General features: G+C 39.6%; 1 protein-coding gene across 2 annotated transcripts in view; it reads right to left on the bottom strand.

Moving 5' to 3' along the window:
• RALGPS2 (Ral GEF with PH domain and SH3 binding motif 2) overlaps window positions 1-24,050 on the bottom strand; it is a 104,682-nt gene that overhangs the window by 22,332 nt on the left and 58,300 nt on the right. For both annotated transcript variants that reach the window (XM_075710573.1, XM_075710572.1), the window contains exons 8-12: window positions 15,102-15,239; window positions 14,089-14,179; window positions 11,371-11,438; window positions 10,560-10,695; window positions 9,572-9,723 (exon numbers count right to left, since the gene is read on the bottom strand). In XM_075710573.1, the coding sequence (XP_075566688.1) occupies window positions 9,572-9,723; window positions 10,560-10,695; window positions 11,371-11,438; window positions 14,089-14,179; window positions 15,102-15,239 (585 nt within the window). The remainder of the gene's footprint in view (window positions 1-9,571; window positions 9,724-10,559; window positions 10,696-11,370; window positions 11,439-14,088; window positions 14,180-15,101; window positions 15,240-24,050) is intronic.

Raw genomic sequence — 24,050 nt, 5'->3', positions numbered from 1 at the left:
AACATATTTCTTCTCCCTGAAACCCTGCCTGAACTTTGATCTTCTGATGCAGACTGCTGATGACTCAGAGTCTTAAACACCTGAACAGCATACTACAGGGTAAGGAATCAAACAAACATTGGCTGTGTAGAGTTCTTCCCTGCTGTACAGGCTGCCAAAACCCTGAAAGTAAATGCATACAACTGTATACCTACACCTATACTTCATTTATTTTAAGAGAAATATCCCTTGTAGAATTCAACTACTTCAAGATGGTGACTTAGTAGAGGAATTCATTAAAATGCTGATATTCTTGTATGCATTTTATGCCAGTTTAGGTTTGAAACTGTAATGTTCTTACAAAGACACTTTCTTACTTTAATTCACACTGATTTAAAATACTTTTCTTTGACTCTACAGAATTAATTTCTCTGATTGCATTAGAATAAAGGCTCAAGTTATTCTTAAGTGATTGGAACACACAAATGAAGGCAAGCATTCAAGAGCCTTAGTTTTTCCAGACCTTTCATCCATATCATTGTAGCTTAGGAAAAACAAGTGGAAAAAAAAGAAATATTTTGAGAAAGAAAACACTCCAAAGTTAAAACAGCATTTGCATCCAACACTGCTACAAACACAATCCATAAATGTGTTTGGATTTTTAAACACCTAAAATTACATTCTCAGTTTCAGCCGAGTATTTCTGTGTTCATACCTCGACATCTATTTTTAAGTGGTATGTATGTGAGACTGCACCCTTAAAAAAAAAACCAAACCCACAAACCACCTCCTAAGCAAAATTACTTTGCATCCCATACGTTAGGTGCTGTAAGAGGAAAAAAGCCACACAGAAGCAATATATGAGAATAGGGGTCTATTTTACACTGTCCCTTTACTTCTACAGAATTATTTGGACAATTAGCCATTGTAAACAAACTCAGCTTCAGAAAAGAAATTCAGTAATGCAGCTGAGCCAAATCATAAGAAATGGTGGAAATCCAAAACTTCTGAGAAAATTAGCAAAGCAAGCTGAACATTGCTGCAAAGATACTTAAGAGTACACTTAAGCAAGAATAGAATGCTTAAAAAGTATAAGAAAATCAGGGAGTATTAGAAAACCATGTGTTCTTAAAAAAAAATCTTATGAATAAAAGGAAGTTTCATGCTATTTCGAAGTGGAACCATGATCTAGTAAAAGCATCTTAATTTATCCTCCTTTTAGGTGAGGAGGTGACAGCAGGCAAATACACACAGGAGAACAGCTGGTAAGAGTGTGCAGGTGGTTCCTTCAACCCAGGCAAGAGCAATGCTTAGACTTCAGAAGGGGAAGCTCACTCTTTTGAAAGAGTGTATACAGTGACCTCATAAAAATGGAGGGATCGCAGAACAAAACCATCTTGTAGCTTTAAGACTCACTGAGAGCATGTAGTGGGGGTTCTCAATGAACTTTCACTGCAAAGTAAAAGCATCTGTCCCAATATACTAAAAGCAGATATTCTGGATTGCCTGCACAAACCAGACATATTTTCAGCGGTATCCATCTGTCCGTATTTTCATGTGTCATCTGTCAAAAATCTCTTGCAGTCAACAGAAAAAGTGGGGTTTTAAGGACATAAGTCATATAAGCTCTTTAGCCACCCACCTAAGAATGAGATGAATCATATCCTTGAAGATCTCAATTCTCTATGTGATTATAAAGAGCTCTAAAAGACTAGCTCAAATGCAGCTGTCTAAATTATGAACATCTAAAACTTAGAAGAGACTATTTCCTCTTGTTACATTCCTGAATTCATTTCCCATCTAATACTGTATATACAACTGGTCAAGTGTTCCTTCCTTTCTTCCAAGTAGGATAGCCTTGGCATTGCTGGAAAAGGATTTCTCACTTTTGTTCAGATAACAAGCACCTATGTTATAAAGTAAAACGGCAACAGAACCAGAGGTACATCTCCCTTAGTCTAGCATAACGTATGACCATTTGCTGAACACAGTCTCATAGTTCTAGGCACAAGAACTGTTTTGACCCAAGCATGATAAATGAATATAATGGGCACCATATCTTTTCTTTTTTGAGTTCTAGATTTTTGCAGAATGAGCTAAATGTACACAATCAGCCTCCAGACCCTGAAACTAAGAAAAGAATCTGATAAAGATCTCTGACCATGGCTGTCATGTTGCAGACAGGCCTATTTTCAGGAAATCCCATACCTGGGTCACCTTGTGCATTGTTGCTGCTTTAGGAATCATTCATTGCAAAGAAAAATACCTGCTTAGTGTATCCTTCGTATCTGAAAGATTAATTACATTGATGTAAAAATTTTTGTATGCTATGCCAGAATGGTTCATCAGTCTTTCCCAGCACAATCAAAATTGTCCATCATCACTTGAACATGTGTTTTTAGTTTAGAGACACACGGACTGCTGGATTAACTGCTCAGTTTTACTATGCTTATATGCAGAACAGAATTTCATCCAGCCATGAATCTCAAACCTAGTGATGCTCTAACTGATCTCTATCACAGATTGAAAGCTTCTATCACGGGGATAGCTGGAGAAATCCAAGTGGAAGAGTCCCGATGTATCTGAAGAAGTTGGTGTGTTCACCAATGGAAACAGAAATAGTACTCTGATGAATCTTTATAACATGCCTATAAATTGCGTTACTGAATTGTAAATGGACTACAGTAATCTGTTAACAAGCAAAGGCAACTCAGACACAAGGTCTGATAAAAAAACCGCACCAATTCATATGCTCTAATGATTTAGATGAAGCATCGTAACAGTACAGTGCTGCATACAAACATCCTATAGACACTGTTGCTTTTTTGATATTTGATGTAGAGGCACATTATATCAGATCTTCCAGTATGAAAGGATTAGAAAGGTCTGAACACCGCTGAGCCCTCAAAACACATGTGATTTAAAGTCGTATTACATTCATCTTTAAGGTCATATTCAAGGTGCTGGCATATCAGAAACACTGTCCATGTTTTGAAGAGGGATCATTTATCCAAAAAGTTAAGTCCTATATAGGCTTATATCTAGGACAAGGTAGTTCTGTTTCTAGAGCAACAGATTTAAATCCACGTTTATGGGCAAGGTGAGGAATAACACTCTTTTCAGTACACACATGCAGAAGAAGTTTTCTTGACTGTCTTTTGAAGGTGTGTTGTAGAATACTGTTAACCTCCTCTCTACTGCAGTGACTGTACTATTTCCAAGTACTGAGTAAACAGACTACTTCAAACATGATGGAGGAACTTAGCAGCTTCAATCAACTTCCTTAAATCCTGCTGAAGCAGCAGTACTGAATGCCAGACAACGTACATTTCCAAGAATTCTGCAGTAACACATACTGCAAGCCTCCAGAACTTACTCTTCCTCCATATATATCCCTAGCACCTTTACTAATCTTTTGGGTCACTGAAATTTTCATAATCAAGAAGCAGCAAAAATAACAATGATGCTATAGTGTCAAAACAGTGATAAACCTAAGTATCCAAGTATGGGGAGGCTGGAGGTGGAAGAGAATGGGAGAGGGGAAGTTCTAACCACAAACATTGATCTTACACAAAATGCATAAGGTTGCTGTTTTACAAGTGATTTAAAAGTCTTCCAAAGTGGCAATTCTGTTCCACCTTGCAAGGGTGACTACATCAAGCTGATAAGGTCATACCTGAACTAGGCAAGAGAACAGAGTTGAAAAATTCAGAGATGAGATGAAGTAGGAAAACCCTGTATTCTCCCAAATGTCTAGATGGTGACTGGTTTGTAATTGTACCTCATGAAAAACTGCTTGTCAGCTCTGGCAGGCCTTCCCTGCTAGGCTCTAATGGAGGTAAACAAATAATTTACCCTGGAAAAAAGGATCAACTGCAGAGAAGTTTCTGAGATATTTAGATAGAAAACAACAGCAAAAAAAAATGCACTGAGAAAAGGGCAACGCTACATCTCAACAAAGGTGACATAAGTTTGGTTCTCCTGTACTGTGCAATCCCTGAGAATGCAAGCTGTCTGTATGCTGATGAGAAGTACCATTCCTGATAGATGGTTTTGAAATGGCAGACTTTACCACAGCAGAGAACCTGTAGAAAACAGAGACAGGCAACTCCCTCACGTACAAAAGCAGCCCCCAGGGAGCGCGAGTGACCAGGAGCACGGCGAACAGGGCGTGGCACGTCAGGAGGGCGTGGCACATTAGTTTGCACAGGCAGGGCATGAGGGGAGGGCCAAGTCCCCCTCCTAGCTCAAGAGGTAGGTTCAGTAAGTTCAGCTGGTGAGAGGGAGCCTAGGCATGGCCACGGCATCCACCCGGCAGAAGGCCGTATCCTCTGCACTACCCAGAAAGGATGTATCTACCCAGACTGAGCTCCCAGGGAAACACAGCCGTCCAGGTCTCCAGCTGCAGGGAGTGCCACCAGCTTGCACTGGGAACAGATGACAGTGGAGGGAACAGCTGTGTGCGCTGTGACCAAGTGGACTATCTACTTGGCCTGGTGGCAGAGCTAAGAGAGGAAGCAGACAGGCTATGGAGCATCAGGGAGTCTGAGCAAGAGAGAGACTGGTGGAACCACGCTGTGAGCTCCTGGAAACCTGACCAGGGACAGCCTCCAGAGAAAGCCTGTGACCAAAGGGAGCCAGTATCCTCACCCCACTAGGATGTAGGCAGGGTCTTGGAGGGAAGCAGTGAGTGGAAACAAGTCCACAATCGGGGAGGCAACCGAACCCATTCCTTGCCCACCATGACTCCCCAGGTGCCTCTGCACAATAGGTATGAGGCTCTAGATGTGGAGGACCAGTCAGTGGACAATGTGGGCATTGATCCATCTACACCAGAGGAGTCACCAAGACCACAAAGACCCACCCCCATATTACTACCACCTCCACAAGGAAGAAAAGAAGGGTTATAGTTGTAGGAGACTCCCTTCCGAGGTGAACAGAGGGTCCAATATGCCGGGTAGACCCTCCTCACAGGGAAGTCTGCTGCCTCCCAGGAGCCTGGGTCAGAGATATCACCAGGAGACTTCCCAGCCTGGTACGGCCCTCAGACTGCTACCTGTTACTGCTCTTCCACACAGGTCGTGATGAAGTTGCAGTGCGTAGCCCAAGGGTGATTAAGAGATTTCAGGCCCTTGGGACAGTTAGTGAGGCAATCAGGGGCACAGGTTATCTTTTCCTTCCTTCCTCCAGTTGTGGGAGGTGACATTGGTAAGAAAGGCAGATCCAATCTCTTAATACATGGCTCCGTGGCTGGTGCCACCACCACAACTTTGGGTTTTTTGACAATGGGAGGGCCTACATGGCACCAGGTTTGCTGGCATCAAATGGGAGCCCCCTTTCTCAAAGGGGAAAGAGGGTCTTTGCTCAGGAGCTTGCAGGACTCATTGACAGGGCTTTAAACTAGATGTGAAGGGGGAGGGGGAACATACCAGGCTTGCCTGTGACAAGCTGCGGGATGGTACGCAATGGTTAGAGGGATGGGGTGCTACTATGAGCCCTCAACCTGTTGCCCAGAGGCATGATGGGGACACCGCAGCACAGTTGAAGTCTTGCGGAGATGAGCTGGGGGCTCCTGAGATAGTAGGAGCTCACAAGGAAACCTTCACGAAACACCCCAAGGGAAACAGGGTGATGTTCCACTAAGAAGGTGACACAGCCAAAAGCCCAGATGAAATGCCTCTACACAAATGCACACAGCATGGGGAACAAATAGAAGGAGTTGGAAGGTGCTGTGCTGCTAGGAAGCTACAACCTGATTGCCATAACTGAAACTTGGTGGGATGAATCCCACAACTGGAATGTGGCTATCGATGGCTACAGGCTGTTCAGAAGGGACAGGCAAGGAAGGAGGGGGGGAGGCGTTGCCCTCTATGTAAAGAAATCAATACACTGTGAAGAGCTGTCCCTGAAGAAAAGCCACAAGCAGGTCGAAATCTTATGGGTAAGAATCAGAGACAGAGGCAACAAAGGGAACCTTGTGGCTGGTGTCTACTACAGGCTGCCTGATCAAGGGGAATCTGCTGACGAAGCCTTCTTCCTCCAGCTCTGGGAGGCTTCGCGCTTGCAGACTCTCGTCCTACTGGGGGTCTTCAACCACCCCGACATTTGCTGGAAAAGCAACACAGTGAGCTGTAGGCAATCCAGGAGATTCCTGGAATGCATAGGGGATAACTTCCTAAGCCAGGTAATAGACACCCCTACCCAAGGGGATGCAATACTGGACCTGATGGTCACCAATGCAAGTGAGCTCATCAGTGATGTCAAGACTGGAGGCAGCCTGGGCTGCAGTGATCACGCATTGGTGGAGTTCACACTCCTGAGGGACATGGGAAAAGCGAGGAGTGTAGCCAGGACCCTGAATTTTAGAAAAGCAAAATTCCAGCTCTTCAAGGAGTTAGTCAGAAGGACCCCCTGGGAAACAGTCCCTCAGGGACAGGGGAATGGAACAGAGCTGGCAGCTCTTTAAGGACACCTTCCATAGAGTGCAAGAGCTCTCAGTCCCCAAGTGTAAGAAATCAGGCAAGGAAGGGAAGAGACCAGCATGGCTGAGTCGAGACATGCTGGTCAAACTAAAGAGTAAGAGGGAACTGCACAGGCAGTGGAAGCAGGGACAGGTGTCCTGGGAAGAGCGTAGGGAAGCTGCCCCGTTGCGTAGGGATGGCGTCAGGAAGGCCAAGGCGCGTCTGGAACTGAATTTGGCAAGGGATATAAAGAATAACAAGAAGGGCTTCTACAGGTATGTCAACCAGAAAAGGAAGGTTAAAGAAAGCTCACCACCCCGATGAACAAGAATGGTGACCTAGTATCAACAGACGAGGAGAAGGCTGAGGTACTCAACAACATTTTTGCCTTAGTCTTCACCGGCAATCCCTCTCCTCACCCCTCCTGAGTTGATGGACTGCAAGATGGGGAGCAGGGGGGTAAAGCCCCTCCCACTGTAAGGGGAGATCAGGTTCGAGACCACCTGAGGAACCTCAATGTACATAAGTCTATGGGACCTGATGAGATGCACCGCAGAGTCCTGAGGGAATTGGCTGATGGAGTTGCCAAGCCACTCTCCATGATATTTGAAAAGTCATGGCAGTCAGGTGAAGTCTCTGGGGACTGGAAGAAGGGAAGCATTGTGCCCATTTTTAAAAAGGGTAGAAAGGAGGACCCTGGGAACTACTGACCTGTCAGCCTCACCTCTGTGCCTGGGAAGATCATAGAACAGATCCTTCTAGAAGCTATGCTCAAGCACATGGAGGACAGGGAGGTGATTCGAGACAGCCAGCACGGATTCACCAAGGGCAAGTCCTGCCTGACCAACCTAGTGGCTTTCTCTGAAGGAGTGACTGCATCAGTAGACAAGGGAAAAAAGCAATGGACGTCATCTATTTGGACCTCTGTAAAGCCTTCACACAGTCCCCCACAACATCCTTCTCTCTAAAATGGGGAGATATGGGTTTGATGGGTGGATTGTTTGGTGGATAAGGAATTGGCTGGATGGTCACATCCAGAGGGTAGTAGTCAACAGCTCGATGTCCAAATGGAGACCAGTGACAAGTGGAGTCCCTCAGGGGTCCGTACTGGGACCAGTGCTGTTTAACATCTTCATCAATGACATAGACAGTGGGATTGATTGCACCCTCAGCAAGTTTGCAAATGACACCAAGCTGAGTGGTGCAGTTGACACACCAGAAGGATGAGATGTCATCCAAAGGGACCTGGACAAGCTGGAGAGGTGGGCCTGTGTGAACCTCATGAGGTTCAACAAGGCCAAATGCAAGGTCCTGCAGCTGGGTTGGGGCAACCCTGATATCAATACAGGCTGGGGGAAGAAGGGATTGAGAGCAGCCCTGTGGAGAAGGACTTGGGGGTACTGGTGGATGAAAAGCTGGACCTGAGCCAACAATGTGCGCTTGCAGCCCAGAAAGCCAACCGTATCCTGGGCTGCATCAAAAGAAGCGTGGCCAGCAGGTCGAGGGAGGTGATTCTGTCCCTCTGTTCTACTCTGGTGAGACCCCACCTGCACTACTACATCCAGCTCTGGAGCCCTCAGCACAAGAAGGACATGGACCTGTTGAAGCGGGTCCAGAGAAGGGCCACAAAAATGATCCGAGGGCTGGAAGCACCTCTCCTATGAGGACAGGCTGAGGGAGTTGGGGTTGTTCAGCCTGGAGAAGAGAAGGCTGCGGGAAGACCTTATTGCGGCCTTTCAGTACTTAAAGGGGGCCTATAATAAGGATGGGGGCAATCATTTTAGCAAGACCTGTTGTGACAGGACAAGGCATAATGGATTTAAACTAAAGAATAGATTTAGACTAGACATAAGAAAGAAATTTTTTACAATGAGGGTGGTGAAGCACAGGAACAGGTTGCCCAGAGAGGTAGTGGAGGCCCCATCCCTGGCAACATTCAAGGTCAGGTTGGATGGGGCTCTGAGCAACCTGGTCTAGTTAAAACTGTCCCTGCTCCCTGCAGGGGGGTTGCGCTAGATGACCCTTCCAACCCAAAGCATTCTATGATTCTGTGATTTAATAGTGGAAGCTGTCTGATGTGAACAGGTTCAAACTACTTTGGTCTGTTAGCTCCACAGATTTACTTATTAACATAATTTTTTTAAAATTATTGCCTCTAGATATTTGACTTTTTCCACATGAAAAATATATTTAATGTTTAGTCAAAATAGGGCCTTCTCCTCAAGAAAATACACAAACAGCTCCTGAAAAAAGCACAATTTGAAACTGTGCGACCTTGTTTCTCTCCATAAAGGCTAAAAAGCAAAACTGGTTTTTAAAATCAAGTTATCCAGAGAAATGCATAACACTAAAAAAGACTTTTATTACCATAAATGCATAAAAACTGAACACAATTGAATTCTATCAAGCTAATAACTCTGAGAAATTTTCAGAAAAAGGTGATAGAGGTTCCATTTTTCAACCTTGGCTGCAGTAAAGGGGATCTGAGAGGCACTTGCCCTGCCCTCCCTCCAACTTTGAGGATCTGTGTGTAACAGGAAAAAAGAGCAACTTTCGTCACATAAGAAACTCAGGAAGCAGAAGTTCTCAAAAGAAGCATATGCTAAATATTTGAAGATAAATAACTTACCAAAATCAAGTAGACTCTGACATTTTGAAGTATCTGAAAGTTAAATTGCTATCTACTCCTGACTTTTGTCAGGAGTATTTAGAAATTATGCTCTTAAAGACTGTCAGCAATTTACAGTTCTCACTGTCAATTCAATGTGGCATTTTAAATAGAAATCCTACTACAAGGCATTTTTAATTTGGATTGATTTGGGGGAGGAGTGGAGAATAGGAAATGGTGCCCTGAACTTACTTCCACCTCCATCAACGAAGAGGAGGATCAGAGGTTGTATTGTTAAAGGGGATTGAAAAAAAAAAAAAAAACACCCAAAACTGCTTTTTTATAATTTGTCAGTTCATGCTGTACAAATTATGCTGCCCTTCTCCACTTATATTTCTCAAATTTGCTCTAAAGTAGAATTGGTATTTTAGAATAGTATCGCTGCTTGTACAATTGCCAACTAATCATGCTACAATCTTTATTAAAAGACCATGTACTGCACGGGTATGTTTACAGTTCCTACCTATTGAAATTCCACTAGAAAGGGTGGAGCTTTCTGCCTGCCCTCGGGATGGGACATGAGGCTCCATGACGCTGTCATCCAGTAAATGTCTTGGTCCTGCGTTGGGGAATGTTGCGCTTTTAAATTCAGCCGTATTCATTTTGTGTATGAAACTAGAAATGAACAAGGATAAAATTGTTACAACATTATCTTTGATACATTTCAAAAGTTGTTGCTTTAACATCCTCAAGGACTGCATGCAGTGTGTTCTGAATACCAAACTAAATCACCACTCAAGTCATAAGCAATTGTCCACAAACTATATTATCTATAGGAATTGCTAGTCTTAAAACTGCACAGCACTCTTGGAGCAAAGAGAAAGTCAGGAGTACTTTAAAAATTACTTTCCATATCCTGAGTTTTGTCTTACTATAAACAGTTACATAATTGAACTTCAGAATTGCATTCTAGCTCATTAAAGGTAAACTTACACAAATGTAAGTTAAGAGATGAATTACTGAATAGCTACAGTCTTGCATTTTGAAAAGAGAAGGGAATTGATGATATAACGATCAAGATATTAATTAGGAGTACACCTATATAGAAAAAACCTGAAGCCTAACTGAACCTAACTATACAAAGTTATATGAAAGTCTACAAAGGAGGTCTCACTATAAAAATACCAATAAGGCAATTATTTCAGTTTGAATTTGAAAGAATTACACTGGTATTGAGTTGCTATAAATGATAGTTTTGTCATTCAAAAAGAGCCTATTTTGTCTAACTCATTGGCTATTCTTATCATCATAACAGCTGCACAGTCGCCTTATTTTGACTAATTCTCTTTAGTTGGGATACTACCATTACAGTTCTGAGCTCGCTCTCTTGCCGCAAACTGGTCTCTAAGTGAATTAATGTGTACAAATCATGCTACTTTTAAAAGCAAAGCTTCTGCATTACACGATAATACATCAAAGCTTAGGATTTTCAGGTTAAATAAAATGCTGACTTGTATCCCAGACTGTGACATTTCCTATGTCCATGCGGTATCAGGTTCCGAGGTGAAGGGGGTGTTGGTGGCAGCAAGGCTCCCTCAGCTGCAACATTTTTCCGTCCGCTTTGTGGAGATGCTCCGACTTCAGAGCCTGGGAACAGAAAAGACATTACTCCCGAGTAACTTCAGAATTACTGTCAGGGCTACTTCTCAGAAAATTGTGGAAGAATTGCACAAAACTTCCTAAACCCCACTTGTAAGAGATAGCCTGTAATAAAACTCATTGATACACTCATATTGATAATTAAAAAAAAACTGTGCTTTAGGTTTTTCACACAGGATTAAAAATAAACACACTTATTTCAAATAGTCCATCTAGTTACAAGTATTTTGTAAGTCCGAAAGGTTGCTGCATTAGCTACATTGGCATTGAACAGGTTCCAATGATTCTACATTTTGAAACTCCTGCCTTCAACCACTTTTGGCATTGATCAAAAATGATGTACATTTTTGGAAGCATATTATACCATGAAAAGTTTAGATGAAGGCCTTTCTGTCTAGATGCAACAAAGAATGAATATTTAATAGCTCTTCACCCCAAATGACACTAACAAGTTAGTGCCACAATACATACAAGAACCTAAAAAACTGACTCAATACCTTGAAAGAATTTCTTTACAGATCACCTTTAGACTTTTTATTACAAATATGCAGTGTTTATACTTCACACTTCTTTATTAGCCTCAGGCAAATATTTTCCACGTTTGCAACTCAAAAATAATGCATTTGACAACCTCAAGTCTTCTCACATTTATTAAGCATTTACCTACTAAATCTTCTCTGGAAGCAGCAGAGTGGGGGGTGCTGGTCCCTGGTTCTATCTTTAATGAAAGTCTGCATTAAAGAAGCATTAAAAATTACTTTATCAGGAAATAGAAGCATATAAAAGTAAGTTTTTGAAAAGTTATTTTTTTAAATTTACAACTGAAAGCTGCCCATTTCTATAATTGCAAGAAACACTACAAAGTTAATATAAACCATGCATAATCATCTTTAGCACACACTATTTCCAAACATTCTTTTTTTATTTTTTTTGGGTGGAAAAAACCCTACTACTGCAACAGGGCCCAGGATTCAAAAAATGACATGCTAGGGCATAACGTAGTTAAGTGAGTCTACTGCTTTGGTTCATATAGACCGGGAGAGGTTTTCAATACCATGCTGAAGGATGACCAGACTCAACAGCAAAGCCTTGGCTACAGCACAGCACTGCGACCTCTTCTGCATCAGGGAGCCTGACGCAGCTGGCATAGCCAGCCACAAGCAGCCAAACAGCCACCAGGTGCCATCTTCACCATCTGCTAACAAGGTGTGGCAAAGTCACACCGTGGAAGGAGCAGGGGAAGGGGCCATTGCTCTGCCTTGGCATCACCCTCCCGGGAAAACATAGCCACATGTAAGCCAGGACCTACACGGCCCTGCAACTGCCGATACATGATCGGCATAGCAGATACATGTAACTCAGTGATGATACCACTACTTTAGCATAAAAACTGGGAAGAATAAAAAGTATGCGACTACTCCCCCCACCTTGGATAAAAGATTTATACTTACTACACTTCATATTTTAAAATTTTCTATCAAGTGCACTAGTGTGCCGGGCCAAGCCTTTCGTCCTTACTGGCCTAAAAGCCAAAATCCTTCTTTTGGAAAATACATTATCAACTTGACTGCATCCATAATTCAAGCTTTTTCTATAACAGGCACTTTTAAATGCCATTTCCAACAGTACCACAAAGAAGGCAGACTCCAGCAGCAGAGAACTGCAGGAAGACCAAGCATATTTTGTCCACAGTTTGCAGAACTGGAATCTTTGAAATTAGCAGGGTTGGAAAAGCATCTACTTAATTCTGGGGAGAAAAAATTTGAAGTTTGACAGCTTCCCTCCCTCCCATCCCCAGACAGTTTAGCAGTGATTCATTACTATTTTAAAATTTAATTTTTTAAAAATAAAATAAAATCCTTTAGGAAGAAAAAACATGTATTCAAGTCACAATGGCTGTTCTCAAACTTCAGCCTTTTTTCAGACACCTTAGGGGATAAAAAGTAAAATAGTCCCTTATAGAAAGAATAGTTCTTCAAAATACACTCCTCCCCCATAAAAAATTCAGTTTGGAGACGTACAAAACAGACTTTCTGAATAGCAGTCATATTTTGCATTACATGCAGTTGTCTCCATTCATTTCTCTGCTATCAAAACGTGGGTTGTACAGGATGAAGAGACTGTAGCTCCTTCAGCAATAAAATTCCCACTAGTAGCCAGTCCTACCTAGTGAAGGCGGAAGAAGGTTAAGTGTGGAATTCATGAAAACAATATGCCACTAAGAAGCAGACACTGCAGTTAAGAAACTAGGGTTTGGTTGTTTTGGGGTTTTTTTCCCCTTCAAGTGTTTGACCACAAAGCTTTACTCTCAGTGATAAGCAAGCAATACTTTCAAAATCAGGCTATAGAACATTTCAGCAAAAAGGTAAAGCTGGATGATTGCATAGGAACATGCAGACAACAATTCACAAGTCTTAGAAGGGAAGCCAAGTGTCTGAGCCCTCGTTAACTGTTCTTTGACATAAACTGAAGGGTCCCCATTTACTGCCTTTTAGTAAATCCAAGTTAGGGCTACTAATTGGTAACTGTATTTGTTCCTCTAGTGTGCATACCCCTCCCACCATTTGAGTGTAGCTACACAAGCAACCAATTCCACACAACTGAGGTGACAAACTTCCCGGGTAGGCAGGATGGGAATCAGTGGGGAATCTCCTCAAGCAGATCAGCCAGTGAACAAAAACTTTCTTCATATGCAACAGATTTGCTTTAGGTTTTTTCCTGTCCTCAGGGCTTGTTCCTGTCTCTTGCCAGCGGTTTCCATCCCCCAGTTTTGTTGGATTGCAAATCACTTAATACAGTAATAATCTTTTCATTAAGGAAGTAGAAACCTCCATTTTGGCTGGTATGCTGGGAGGAATGGGTGGGGATACAGATGGACAATATTTTGCCTCTCAAAAATCAAGTGTTTACATTTTACTCACACTGTATAACCTAATCAAAGAGAAAAATATAAAATGAAAGTGAAATATATATGAAAGTGAAAGCCTTAAGTCACCCTCAGTAAGAACTTGGGACTGGACGCACAGATGACTTTGTTCTGATGAAAAATGACATAAGCTGTCTCCAATCACGGGATGCATCTTATTGAATGAACAGTGTTACATGTGAGCCAGAAGTATGGAGTCTTCATTAGCAAACACTCAAACAGACCTGAAAGTTAGGGCTTGATGCAGTCAGGCATAGAAAAGGAAAGAGATATGCCATCCAGCATGCTGAAAACTGTCTTGAGCGCAGGACCCTGCTGTAACCTCACTACTTCCAACTGGTGCACCTGAGACGCATAATCCCGCAATACAAGTGCAATCTTAAAAGTGACAGGCTTATAACTTATAGAAGTTATTTTGTAATGAGTTACAGACAGTTATAGCATTTCATACTTACTTGTAATTGTCATCTTCTACAAACTTTTGTAGTTCTTCTATGTACTGAACTGAGTTCAGATATTTTTGGACATGAGGCAGCAGAGGAATATCTGGAGAACAGATGACATTCGTTATCACTGTACGATTCATTGGTAAGCAAAGTTATTTTCCAGAAACTATTTAAACAGAATCAGATCTCTTGCCTTTTTATGTGTGATGGAGGTACAAACTACAGTCCCTAGTGACATTGAAATTTTTGTCATTCATAGCAATTCTTATGCATTAAGCTGACATTCCCCACATCCATAAAGCCACTTACGTATCCCCCTAGAGCTGCCCTACTTATCAAAGCACATATCGGGGAAAAGTGAGAGAGCACCCCTGGTCAAACTCTTCAGTTCCCAAACCTGGAACCTGGCGGGTTGTATCTGAGACTCCTTCACAGCCTACATTCTTATTATATTGAGCTTTCACTAAAGCTACGATCCTGTGCTAATTCACATTCCACCATCGCAAACGCAGCCTTATGATTTTACTAGAACTTGAAAAGGGTTGTGAGGGAGACCACCTTTGAAGAAAAAAATACATTATCTGATCTATGAAGGGAACTATAAATGTCCAAAAGACAAGCTGAATGTATTTTATTAGCTCCAGTAAAAGTACTACTCTGAAAACAATCCTACTTTTTTAGAAATCATAGTCATAAAATTATGGAAGAGAGGGATACAAGTTTATAACATACTAGTAAAACTACTGTTAAGTACAATGTATTCCACATTTTTCATCAGAAAATATGTACTGCAAAAATGTGTGTGATGTAAGAAAAGGGCAATTTTATTCTGTCTTCTCACACTGACGCTCTATCATAACCAACAATACCAGAATAAACTTAGACTTGGGCTGAGAGGGTGAGGGAGAGTGTTAATGGCATTCAAATGGGTTGGGCCTTACTTACATTGCATTATAGAAGACAAATATTAAAGCTTTGGAAGTTGTTCTCTTTAATACTGCAATATTTACACACTAGCTTACCATATTCACATGACTGCTGTAAATCTGAGATAATTCGAAGAATGTTGTTCATTAAATTTGTTCTTTGCTCACTTTCCAGAATGCTCCCTGTTGATGGGTAGGCAGAGTCAATATATGTCAAATCTGACAGATAAATACCTGAATAAGAGATTAGAATGAAAAGTTTCTTTATTTAGTGTCTCCCGTTTAGGAGAAAAAACTCACAAACAGTATATTGAACAATTTTTGCTTTCATTGACTAACGTGCATGCAGGTTGACAACAGCATTGCCTCAGAATATTATTCTGGATTTACCTGAGAAATCATTCCACAAGATCTCCGAGAGCCTTCAGACATTAGAGTAAAACAGTAATAATGCTTGGACTTAGAGGAGAGTACATTGCCAGGCCACCCTTGTCTAGGATTGAATCTGCACCCTCCTCAATCACTTAATCCTTAGTTTTGTCAGCCTTATCTCAGCTGTATTCACAGATGCTGAGGGTATGAGTACAGCTAGGTTTCTGTGGGCAAGGTTTCATTCTCTGTATGACAAATCACAGTGGGAGGCAGAGAGGATCCTTTCCCCCTGCATCGCACTAGGTACAAACCAATTGACTTTGTCTTTAACAGTGTCATTATTTCTAAATCTAAAAGTAATTACAAGGACATGCACAACTACTCATGAACCTAATCTTCTGCCATATCACCAATTACTTATTCCCTTGACAAACAGGAAGTGTACTAAACACACAATGCTAAAATACAAATCAAACAACAATCAAAACTACTAATGATTTTAGGAAGTCTACTGCTTCATTCCTCCAATTCAGCAATTAAAAAAAATAACAGAAGGAAAAATCATATTATCTATAATTCTTCAAGCTGAATAGAAACTCAAACTCAACTTGCAGCAACACGGGCAAAGTTAACTAGGCAAAAAGTTCACTCAGATTGAAATGTGGTGCAAATCCCGCAGTTCCTGTTAATCACAACTCCAAAGATCCAACAGTCTTATAGATAAGTCTCTTCAAGACTTCGACCTGCTTTCTTTCCCATCGCCATTGTAAGCTTTCTAGTTTTTCAATCCCTTGATCATGTAGATAGGAAAATCCTCCCCCTCACATACTAATGCTGTAGATAAACCACTTACTCTAATTCTAAATTCAACTCAGTTTCTTGAACTTCAGCCAAAGACTGATCATTTTTGTCTCAAGCTAATGAAACATATCCTAAACAACTCAGCTATTAGAAGGAATTGCTCTTCGTCCCCTGCATCCTCCACAAGATAGTCAAATTAAAAAAAAAAAATTAAGTTTGTGTACAAGAAACTTATTTCAGTAACAGGGAATTTCTAAAATTATATTTTGCTTCACTCTCAGCCTTGTATAACCAGAATCATAACAAGAAGTTCGGCTTTACAGGTGGAAGACTATGAATATAACCTCACAAGAACAGCAGTTGTGTTTGTATAGCACCTAACCAGTACAGCCCTCAAATGTGAGTTGGGAAACTGGGCATCACTCCAAAATCAACACATACACACGCGTGTGCACACACACACACAGAAACAAATTAAAATACCTGTGGTTGAAAGGTGACATATAAAAAAGTGAATAAAAAGGTATTACACATGACCTGATATACTACTAAATTTCTCAAATTTTCTATTCTGCTATAATCAGTTAATTAAAAAATAGAAAGGATAATCAGAAACATCAGATAGCATAGCAATATAAATATGAATATCTAGACTACATAAGCTATCCTGAACCGAACTTTGCTAAGCAATGTGCAAACAGGCCTTAAAAATCCCAAATCTCCTCAATCTTCCACAGAAAGCAGTAAATCATGTTTACTAGTTATAATTAAGGAAATTCACTGTGAACAGGCACATGCAATATCATGCATGATTTTATAAACCCATGTATTTGTAGGATTATCTTTCTGAATGACTTGCTCAATTAAGCATTGATTTTTTTCTTTTAGCTAAATCAAGAGCTCTTCTGTAGAGAGCTGTTCTCTAAACTTATTCAATGCATTTCTATGAAGCCTAAAATTATTTTGAAAACATACTAGGGTAATTCTCTTTCAAATACAACTGGCATGTCCTTTGTGAAGAAACTGAAAAGATCAGTGAAAGCAAACTGAATACACTTAAGTGCTGGCTGACTATTGACAGAACTAAAACCAGTATTCTGCATTCCTTACAGGGCATAATCTCTGTGGCTTTTGCTACTTCTAACACCAGTCAGATGTTATCAAATATTCTGATACCTACCCAAAACCATCACACACAGTTTTAACATTTTCCACATGTATTGGAGACTTCATGCGTTTAACAACTGGAACTGTTTCTTATTAAGTGAACGTCAAGAATTGAATGCGACATTCTGTTGAACATTCTTCTAGACTATAAATGGTTCATTTTTCCTGTTGTATCCAGCCAGGCTGCCCCTTTTATTCCCAGCGACACAAATAGAGTTTTATCAGCCTGAAAGAATCTTTCTTCTAAATGAAGCCCAGTACTGTAATAACTTGAAAGGCATCTTTAGGCAGCGTAGTAAAAATGTTTGATTTGTAATTGCCTGCTGAACTCTTGCACAGTCTGTTGCCATATGGTACCCTCCCTTCTACTGGCAAACAATCTTTCCTTGTTCATAACTTCTCAGCCTCCCTACCCCCTCCTTTTCTGGAGGGTATGGATAGGAAATCCGAAGGAGGAGTTTCTTCTGCTCTCAGTGTGTTCACGATGACATCATAGGTGGGCTGAACGTCTAAGTCGAGTGTGTGTTTGTTTAAAAAAAACTGTCCAAGAGTGATGTATATGGAATCTGGGTCAGCTGTAGCTGGTTAGTGCAATTCTGCATGTGAGAATAAAACACTGCACTTTCAAAAAACATTTCTTTCTCTCTGCTGGAATAATACATACCGGAACAGTACTTTTTTTTTTTTTTTTAATGATTAGTTAGCTTGGTTATTGTATGGAGAAACCCAATTCCTCAATACAGCTTGGATCTAACAGAGAAAGACAAAAGCAGTTTTCAACTCCAACTGCAGATTAACAATCCACAGCATCGGGTAATATAGGAAGAAGCAGCAACTTGGCCTCTGGATTTTCCATCTACCACAGAAGCAAAACAGCTAGAAGTTTTTTTTTCTTGGTAAGTTTTAAAGTTATTCTTACTTGCAAGTCTAATTTTAAGCTATTTGTGAATTCTACGTACATCTACCATTCACATACAACTGTGAATAGACAAAACTCTCTCAGCCTGAGAAAAGTTTGACAAGTAAAGTATAAAACTCACTTTTGTGGCATTTTGTAGACTTTGGAAACTTGGAAAGAATTAAAAAGGACTCTGGACTAGAGCAGAAACTAACTCATTCCAGTTGTAAGTATGAACAAGTTTTAGTTGTTTAGCTGTAAATCTTCTGTAGATTTTGTTATATACAGTTACAGAAAATTAGTACTACCAGATTCTTTGCTAAGCATGTAATTTGAGTATTGTGAACATATTAATGTGAAATTCTGATCCTACCAAAAAGCAAAAGCCAAAAATCCTATCGACTTCAGGAAAGCTGGATTTCACCCAACGCCAGAGCATAGACCTAGCATTACTAGACCTAGAAAATGGATACCTCAATAAAACCACTGTAAAAAATCCCAAGTAAATCAATGCACATCTGTAAGTAGCAATCATTGTATATCGTTTCAACTAAATTTTTATTTCTGGTACTTCTGAGCAGTAGAAGCAGTCCAAGTTGTACAACCAACCAAGAAACCCGAGTCACACATTGACTCAGAATATAATCAAGTTTGTAGCACAAACAATGGTGCAGCTAAAAATCCAAAGACATTGCTGCAACAGGCACTAATCCCTTCCTTTACCAATTTGTGGAATGATGGGGAAGTTAATTGTACCTCAGTTGAGCAGCAGTTTGTTTCTAAATAAAGATTCATTTCATAAACATGAAATGCAACGTACAAGGCAACACTATATTTAAGTGGAAAACAGAGGGTTTTGTTACAGTTCTTCTTTGGGGGGAGGGAGAGGGAAGGATGCAATTGCAAGTCAAGGATTAAAACAAGAAAGCTGTTTACAAACAGAAGACAAAAGTACAGATAAAAACCAGAAAAGAGTTGCTAATACATAATTTTCTACTTTTTTGCCTTTCTTCATGCTGACTTGGAAATTGAAATACAGTAAATTATCCAGAACAATGGAAAAGAATTTAAGTTACATATTTGTATTAACAAACTCTCAGAAATGTCTGACACATTAGGAGAGAATGAAGGGGGTCATGCTAAAAAAGATGAATTGTTACAGAAAACAAACAATTAAGGTTTAGTAGCTATGGGAGGAAAAAGGTCTGAAGCAGTTTTGACAAAAAAGAAAGATGGATCCTTTCCAAGTTCTTAAGCCCTTTTTCTTACTATCCTTTTATGCTTCTTTACATATTAAAGAGAACAATCTAAACAACAACAAAACCCCCCATTTGAAGCCTACATTGTGTGCTTTGGACACCAGTCTCCATTCATTCATGATTAGCCAAGGTTTTGATTTACGCTGCTTAGAACAATTCGTAAATCTTTCACAAATGAAAACAGCTGAGTCAATAATTTTAAAGCAATAAACTGGCTATGTACAAGGTTTTTACTCTCTCGTTTTTGCCGTCTTCCAACTTTAGAGTTCAAATTTTTAAATGCTTATTATAAACAAATAATGGACTGCTAATATTATGCTGGTGCCACAAGAATGATCTGACTTATGATGGAAAAATATGCCATTTAAAATTTTACAGGAGTTTACTTCAAAGAGTGGAAATTCTGAATCTTTAAACTTCTGCCAGTATATACATAGCTTTATCAGGTTTGCATTATTGTTTTACTGGGCTTAGTTTGTCGTTCATAACATGCCCTATTAGTCTGGTCCTTAAAACGTATACACCAATGAATGAAATAAAACTTCCTATAGCAAACATTGCTAGATGCTTCATGTCTTCATTATCTGTTTTACAGAGAATTCTGGAGCCCCTAAATAAAACATTCCCAAACGCAAAACACACCACTCCATTGTACCTGCCTGTTAAAACAGTGCAAACACAATGGCTGCAAATAAATGTAAAGGAACCCTCACAAAAAGAACCTTCACCAAAAATCTGGAAGTGTTATGATATTTGGCTGTGTTTTCAGAATATCTGGTATGACAAGATTTGTAAGTATCTTCTGCAGAGAATTTCTAAGATTCTATCAGTTTTAGAAGTGATATATTTTCAATGACTACTTCAAAAGCCCCGGAAGATTTTTAGATTGCCTTTTCTAAAAGGAATCAGATTCCTGTAATCTCAGAGAAGCAGAATTCTGTGACTCAATACATCATGTATCTGACTAACAAAAACCAAGTACATATTATTCCTGGATCCCAATCAATATGATTGGAAGTAATCCTGTTATTTCAGCAAAGGCAGAGTGACTTACCGGAAAAGCACTTGTTTATATAGAGCAAAGTAGCTTACAGAAGTACACAGATACATCAAAAATCCATGTGAACATTTCTCCTGTAACAAGAGTGTTTTCCTCACAGCACTATTACTTCTAATGTTATGGACCCAGTTTTAAGCTAAAAAAACCCCACAAAAATCTTCACTTATTCTGAAGTAGGAGAATATAGATGGTTTTATTGATTTTAGCTGCTTAGATAAAGCTTAACAGAAAATGAAGTATGCGTAACATCAATAACAGAGCTTTCAGATTAAATGGTATCATGTTCAGAGGATCTTTATTCTCAGTATTATCATTTACTTTCTCAAAAAACCCTGTCTGTTTCTCTTCCTGTTTTACATGTTTATAAATGGAGGTTTATAAAAAGAGAGCACCATTGGTATTTATCAGTTGACCATATTCTTTGAATAAATATTCTGAATAAAGATATGTACTGATACTGCACTTTCCACACAAAGGGAAACCTATACTCACGTTTACCTGCAGCACTTCACTTACATTCAGTCATAACAACCTACACTGCCCAGGGAGAAGCAGTCTTCATCAGCTCTGAAAGAACAGATTCTAATTTGTGTTGTGGGTCTCCAAATTCTACATCCTGCTGAACATGGGAGTCACAGCAGTACAACAAAGAACAAATAGTTTGCTGTGTAGAAAGTTAAAAAATGCCAAATATATACTAGCTTCCACACTTCCTCATCCCTGCAACTCTCATATTTTTAAATGATACAAAAATTTTTGGGTAACACAGCCCATGTTATAGCATTTTGCTCAGTGAAAGTTAAAAATAATAGTTACTGGTTCATTTCGCTCTTTTAAATTGGAATTTTGTTCCTTTAAACACTTTTAAAAGTAATAAATAAAACACTAATTTTGGAAACAAGTTTCTTTTTTTTTTTTTTTTTTTTTGCATGGGGATCAGTCTGGAAAAAGAAAGAAACCAGAAGAAAAGGAATAGCATTAAATGTAAAATGGTACTGAAGCCCCATCCACAGCTCTGAGTATTTCTGACAAGATGATGATGAAGTTTGTGTTGCTATGAATAGCTGCACATTTTCTGCTGCAGAAGCAATAAAACATCAGCATGCCAGAACATAAATAATGCCACTGCTACAGAAATCTGAGACCCAGAACACGGAAACACGACAGAACCAAGTGACAGCCTGTTCTAGTTTTAAAAACGACAGTCCATAAAGAGTTAAATAATGTATTTTAAAGCAGTAGTATCTGTAACCATGATCTCCCTCGCTTATTTACCAAGGTCTGCATTCAGGTATTTCAGCAACCCTACTCACTATGAGCAACTCTAGACTTGCAGGAAGTTTGAGGCTGTGGTTCTGTCTAAGCTGACCCCTGAGCCTCAAACGTTTTATCTCATAGCAGTTATGACACTACCTAAACACCTAAAACTGGGAATCTGTAACATAATGTGTCTGATTAAAAACCCTAAAACTATTTCCCAACTCCAGTATTTGTCATTTTTAGGTCTCACATATTAGGCTATCATTCTATGATACTTTGGATAAACAGTTTGTATTTTTTTAAGCTGCTTGCCCAGAACATCAGGAAATATCTGAAACAGTATTTTCATTTCCTTCTAAGCTGATTAAAAATCCAGGTAAATATCTTACTCAGAACCTATTCTTGTATAACAAGTTAGGCATTAAGCTGCTCAAACACACCAAGCAACATTGTAAGACACTTAATTTTTTTAACATCAAAATTTCCATGGAAGCATATATGTTCCCTATCAGGTAGATTCTCAGAAGGAACTGATCCATGCTTATCTGAATGTCTCAGTTTAATACAAGACATTTGAATTATTTCAAAGTTCCAGGGCATAACCTTATGCAGCTGTTGCATTTGGTTATGCTACATTAGATCATTTAATTCATTTTATGGTCTGACAGCACATAATAGACATGGAACTTCTAACTTTAATACATAAACATAAATGTTCAAAATGAACACATAATATTAAAAGAAATGTGGAAAGCAGACTGCAGCAGAATACACTGTCAGAAAGCGGGCTGCATTCCAAAATGTTTGGTTTTGAAAGATTCATTTAAGTTTTAATGTATTTCAGGGGAAAAATGTGTTGCTATGGGGAAACCCCCTAACCATTCATTATTTAATTAACTGTATAAGGTCTCTAAAAACTACCAAGAACTAAAGTGTTATTCACCTTTTTGGATTATGAAATAGCTATTATATACTGTGAAAATAGTAAAATACTGCACTTGTACTATGGCTTCACCCTTAACCATATGCCCTTTCCCTGCATCTGCGAACACTGAACATAAAGTACTGAAAAATAATTTAGAAGATGTAAGAGTTTTCAAGCTTCAGACAATTAGTTCAGCTCATCCTTGTCAAGTTAGAAACCACACACAGACCTGTTTACCGTGGTTCATGTGAAAATTTAACCTAATGAACTTCCAACTGCACTGTTCAAGTGATTAATATTTTAAATGTCTGAAATTACCAAAGAAAAATACACAATTGGCTCTGGAGAAAAGTGATACTTTTTCCTCCTGCCCACCCCCCCCTTTTTTTTTTTTAAACCGAAGTTACACTTTCAGCAGAGAAATATTAACAAAACTTTTAACCAAGTCCTGTTTCTGAAAAGAATATTTACTAGTAGACACTAGAATACTCTACCACTACTGACTAACAGTCAAACATACAGAAATAAGTTTTAAATATAAACATTCCTCAACTTTTATATATTCCCTCCATTTATGTAGGGTAAGAAATGATTTTCAGTTTGTGTTAGAAAGCAAGTGTTTTCTTCCCCTCCTAGAAGCAGGGCTTGCAATACAACTGTCAGCCAAACAAAAAATTATTTTTTAGGCAACAGTGGAACATTTGATCAAGATTCCTAGATATAATTCCTGACTGCACGTACAGCATGGCTTGAAGTTTGCAACCACTACTCTTAGTGAAGCCAAAAAATAAAAGACTTGATATGTTTACTCTGAGGTTGAGCAGGCATCATTTGCAGCAATATCAAAGAACTGGGAGAAGTGACCTGACACAATAGTCAGCCTATCATTTGTAAATGTGAATGTAAAGGAAGCAGCACTGGTCTGCTTCTCCTTCAGGGTGACTGTTTCAGGATTGCCAAGTGCACTTAAACTTGAACTTGGCAGGGACAGCATGAAAATTATCAGCTTTCTCTAGTTTTACTTTATTTTTCTTCGTAGCTATACAAAGGCCACTGTACAAGGTCTTGTACAACCACTAATAGTAGTCTGCAAAGGAAAGCCAGATCAACAGCTGAGATAAGAAGGAAGAGTGATGGGCTTGACAAAGCACATAAAACATGAGGTTTTTTCTCCCAGATTTAAGTGGTGCTTTTGTCTATAATTTCAAGTATTTAAAAAATAAAGTTTTAAAAAAACAGGTCTCTCTAAGAACATTCTTGGATCTTTATCAATGCCTTTAATTCTTTGCACAAAGTTAAAGGA

Source organism: Pelecanus crispus, chromosome 5 (assembly GCF_030463565.1).
Source record: "Pelecanus crispus isolate bPelCri1 chromosome 5, bPelCri1.pri, whole genome shotgun sequence".
Taxonomy (NCBI): domain Eukaryota; kingdom Metazoa; phylum Chordata; class Aves; order Pelecaniformes; family Pelecanidae; genus Pelecanus; species Pelecanus crispus.
The sequence above is the reverse complement of the archived record's forward strand: the minus strand, read 5'-3'. Positions and strand labels throughout refer to the sequence as shown.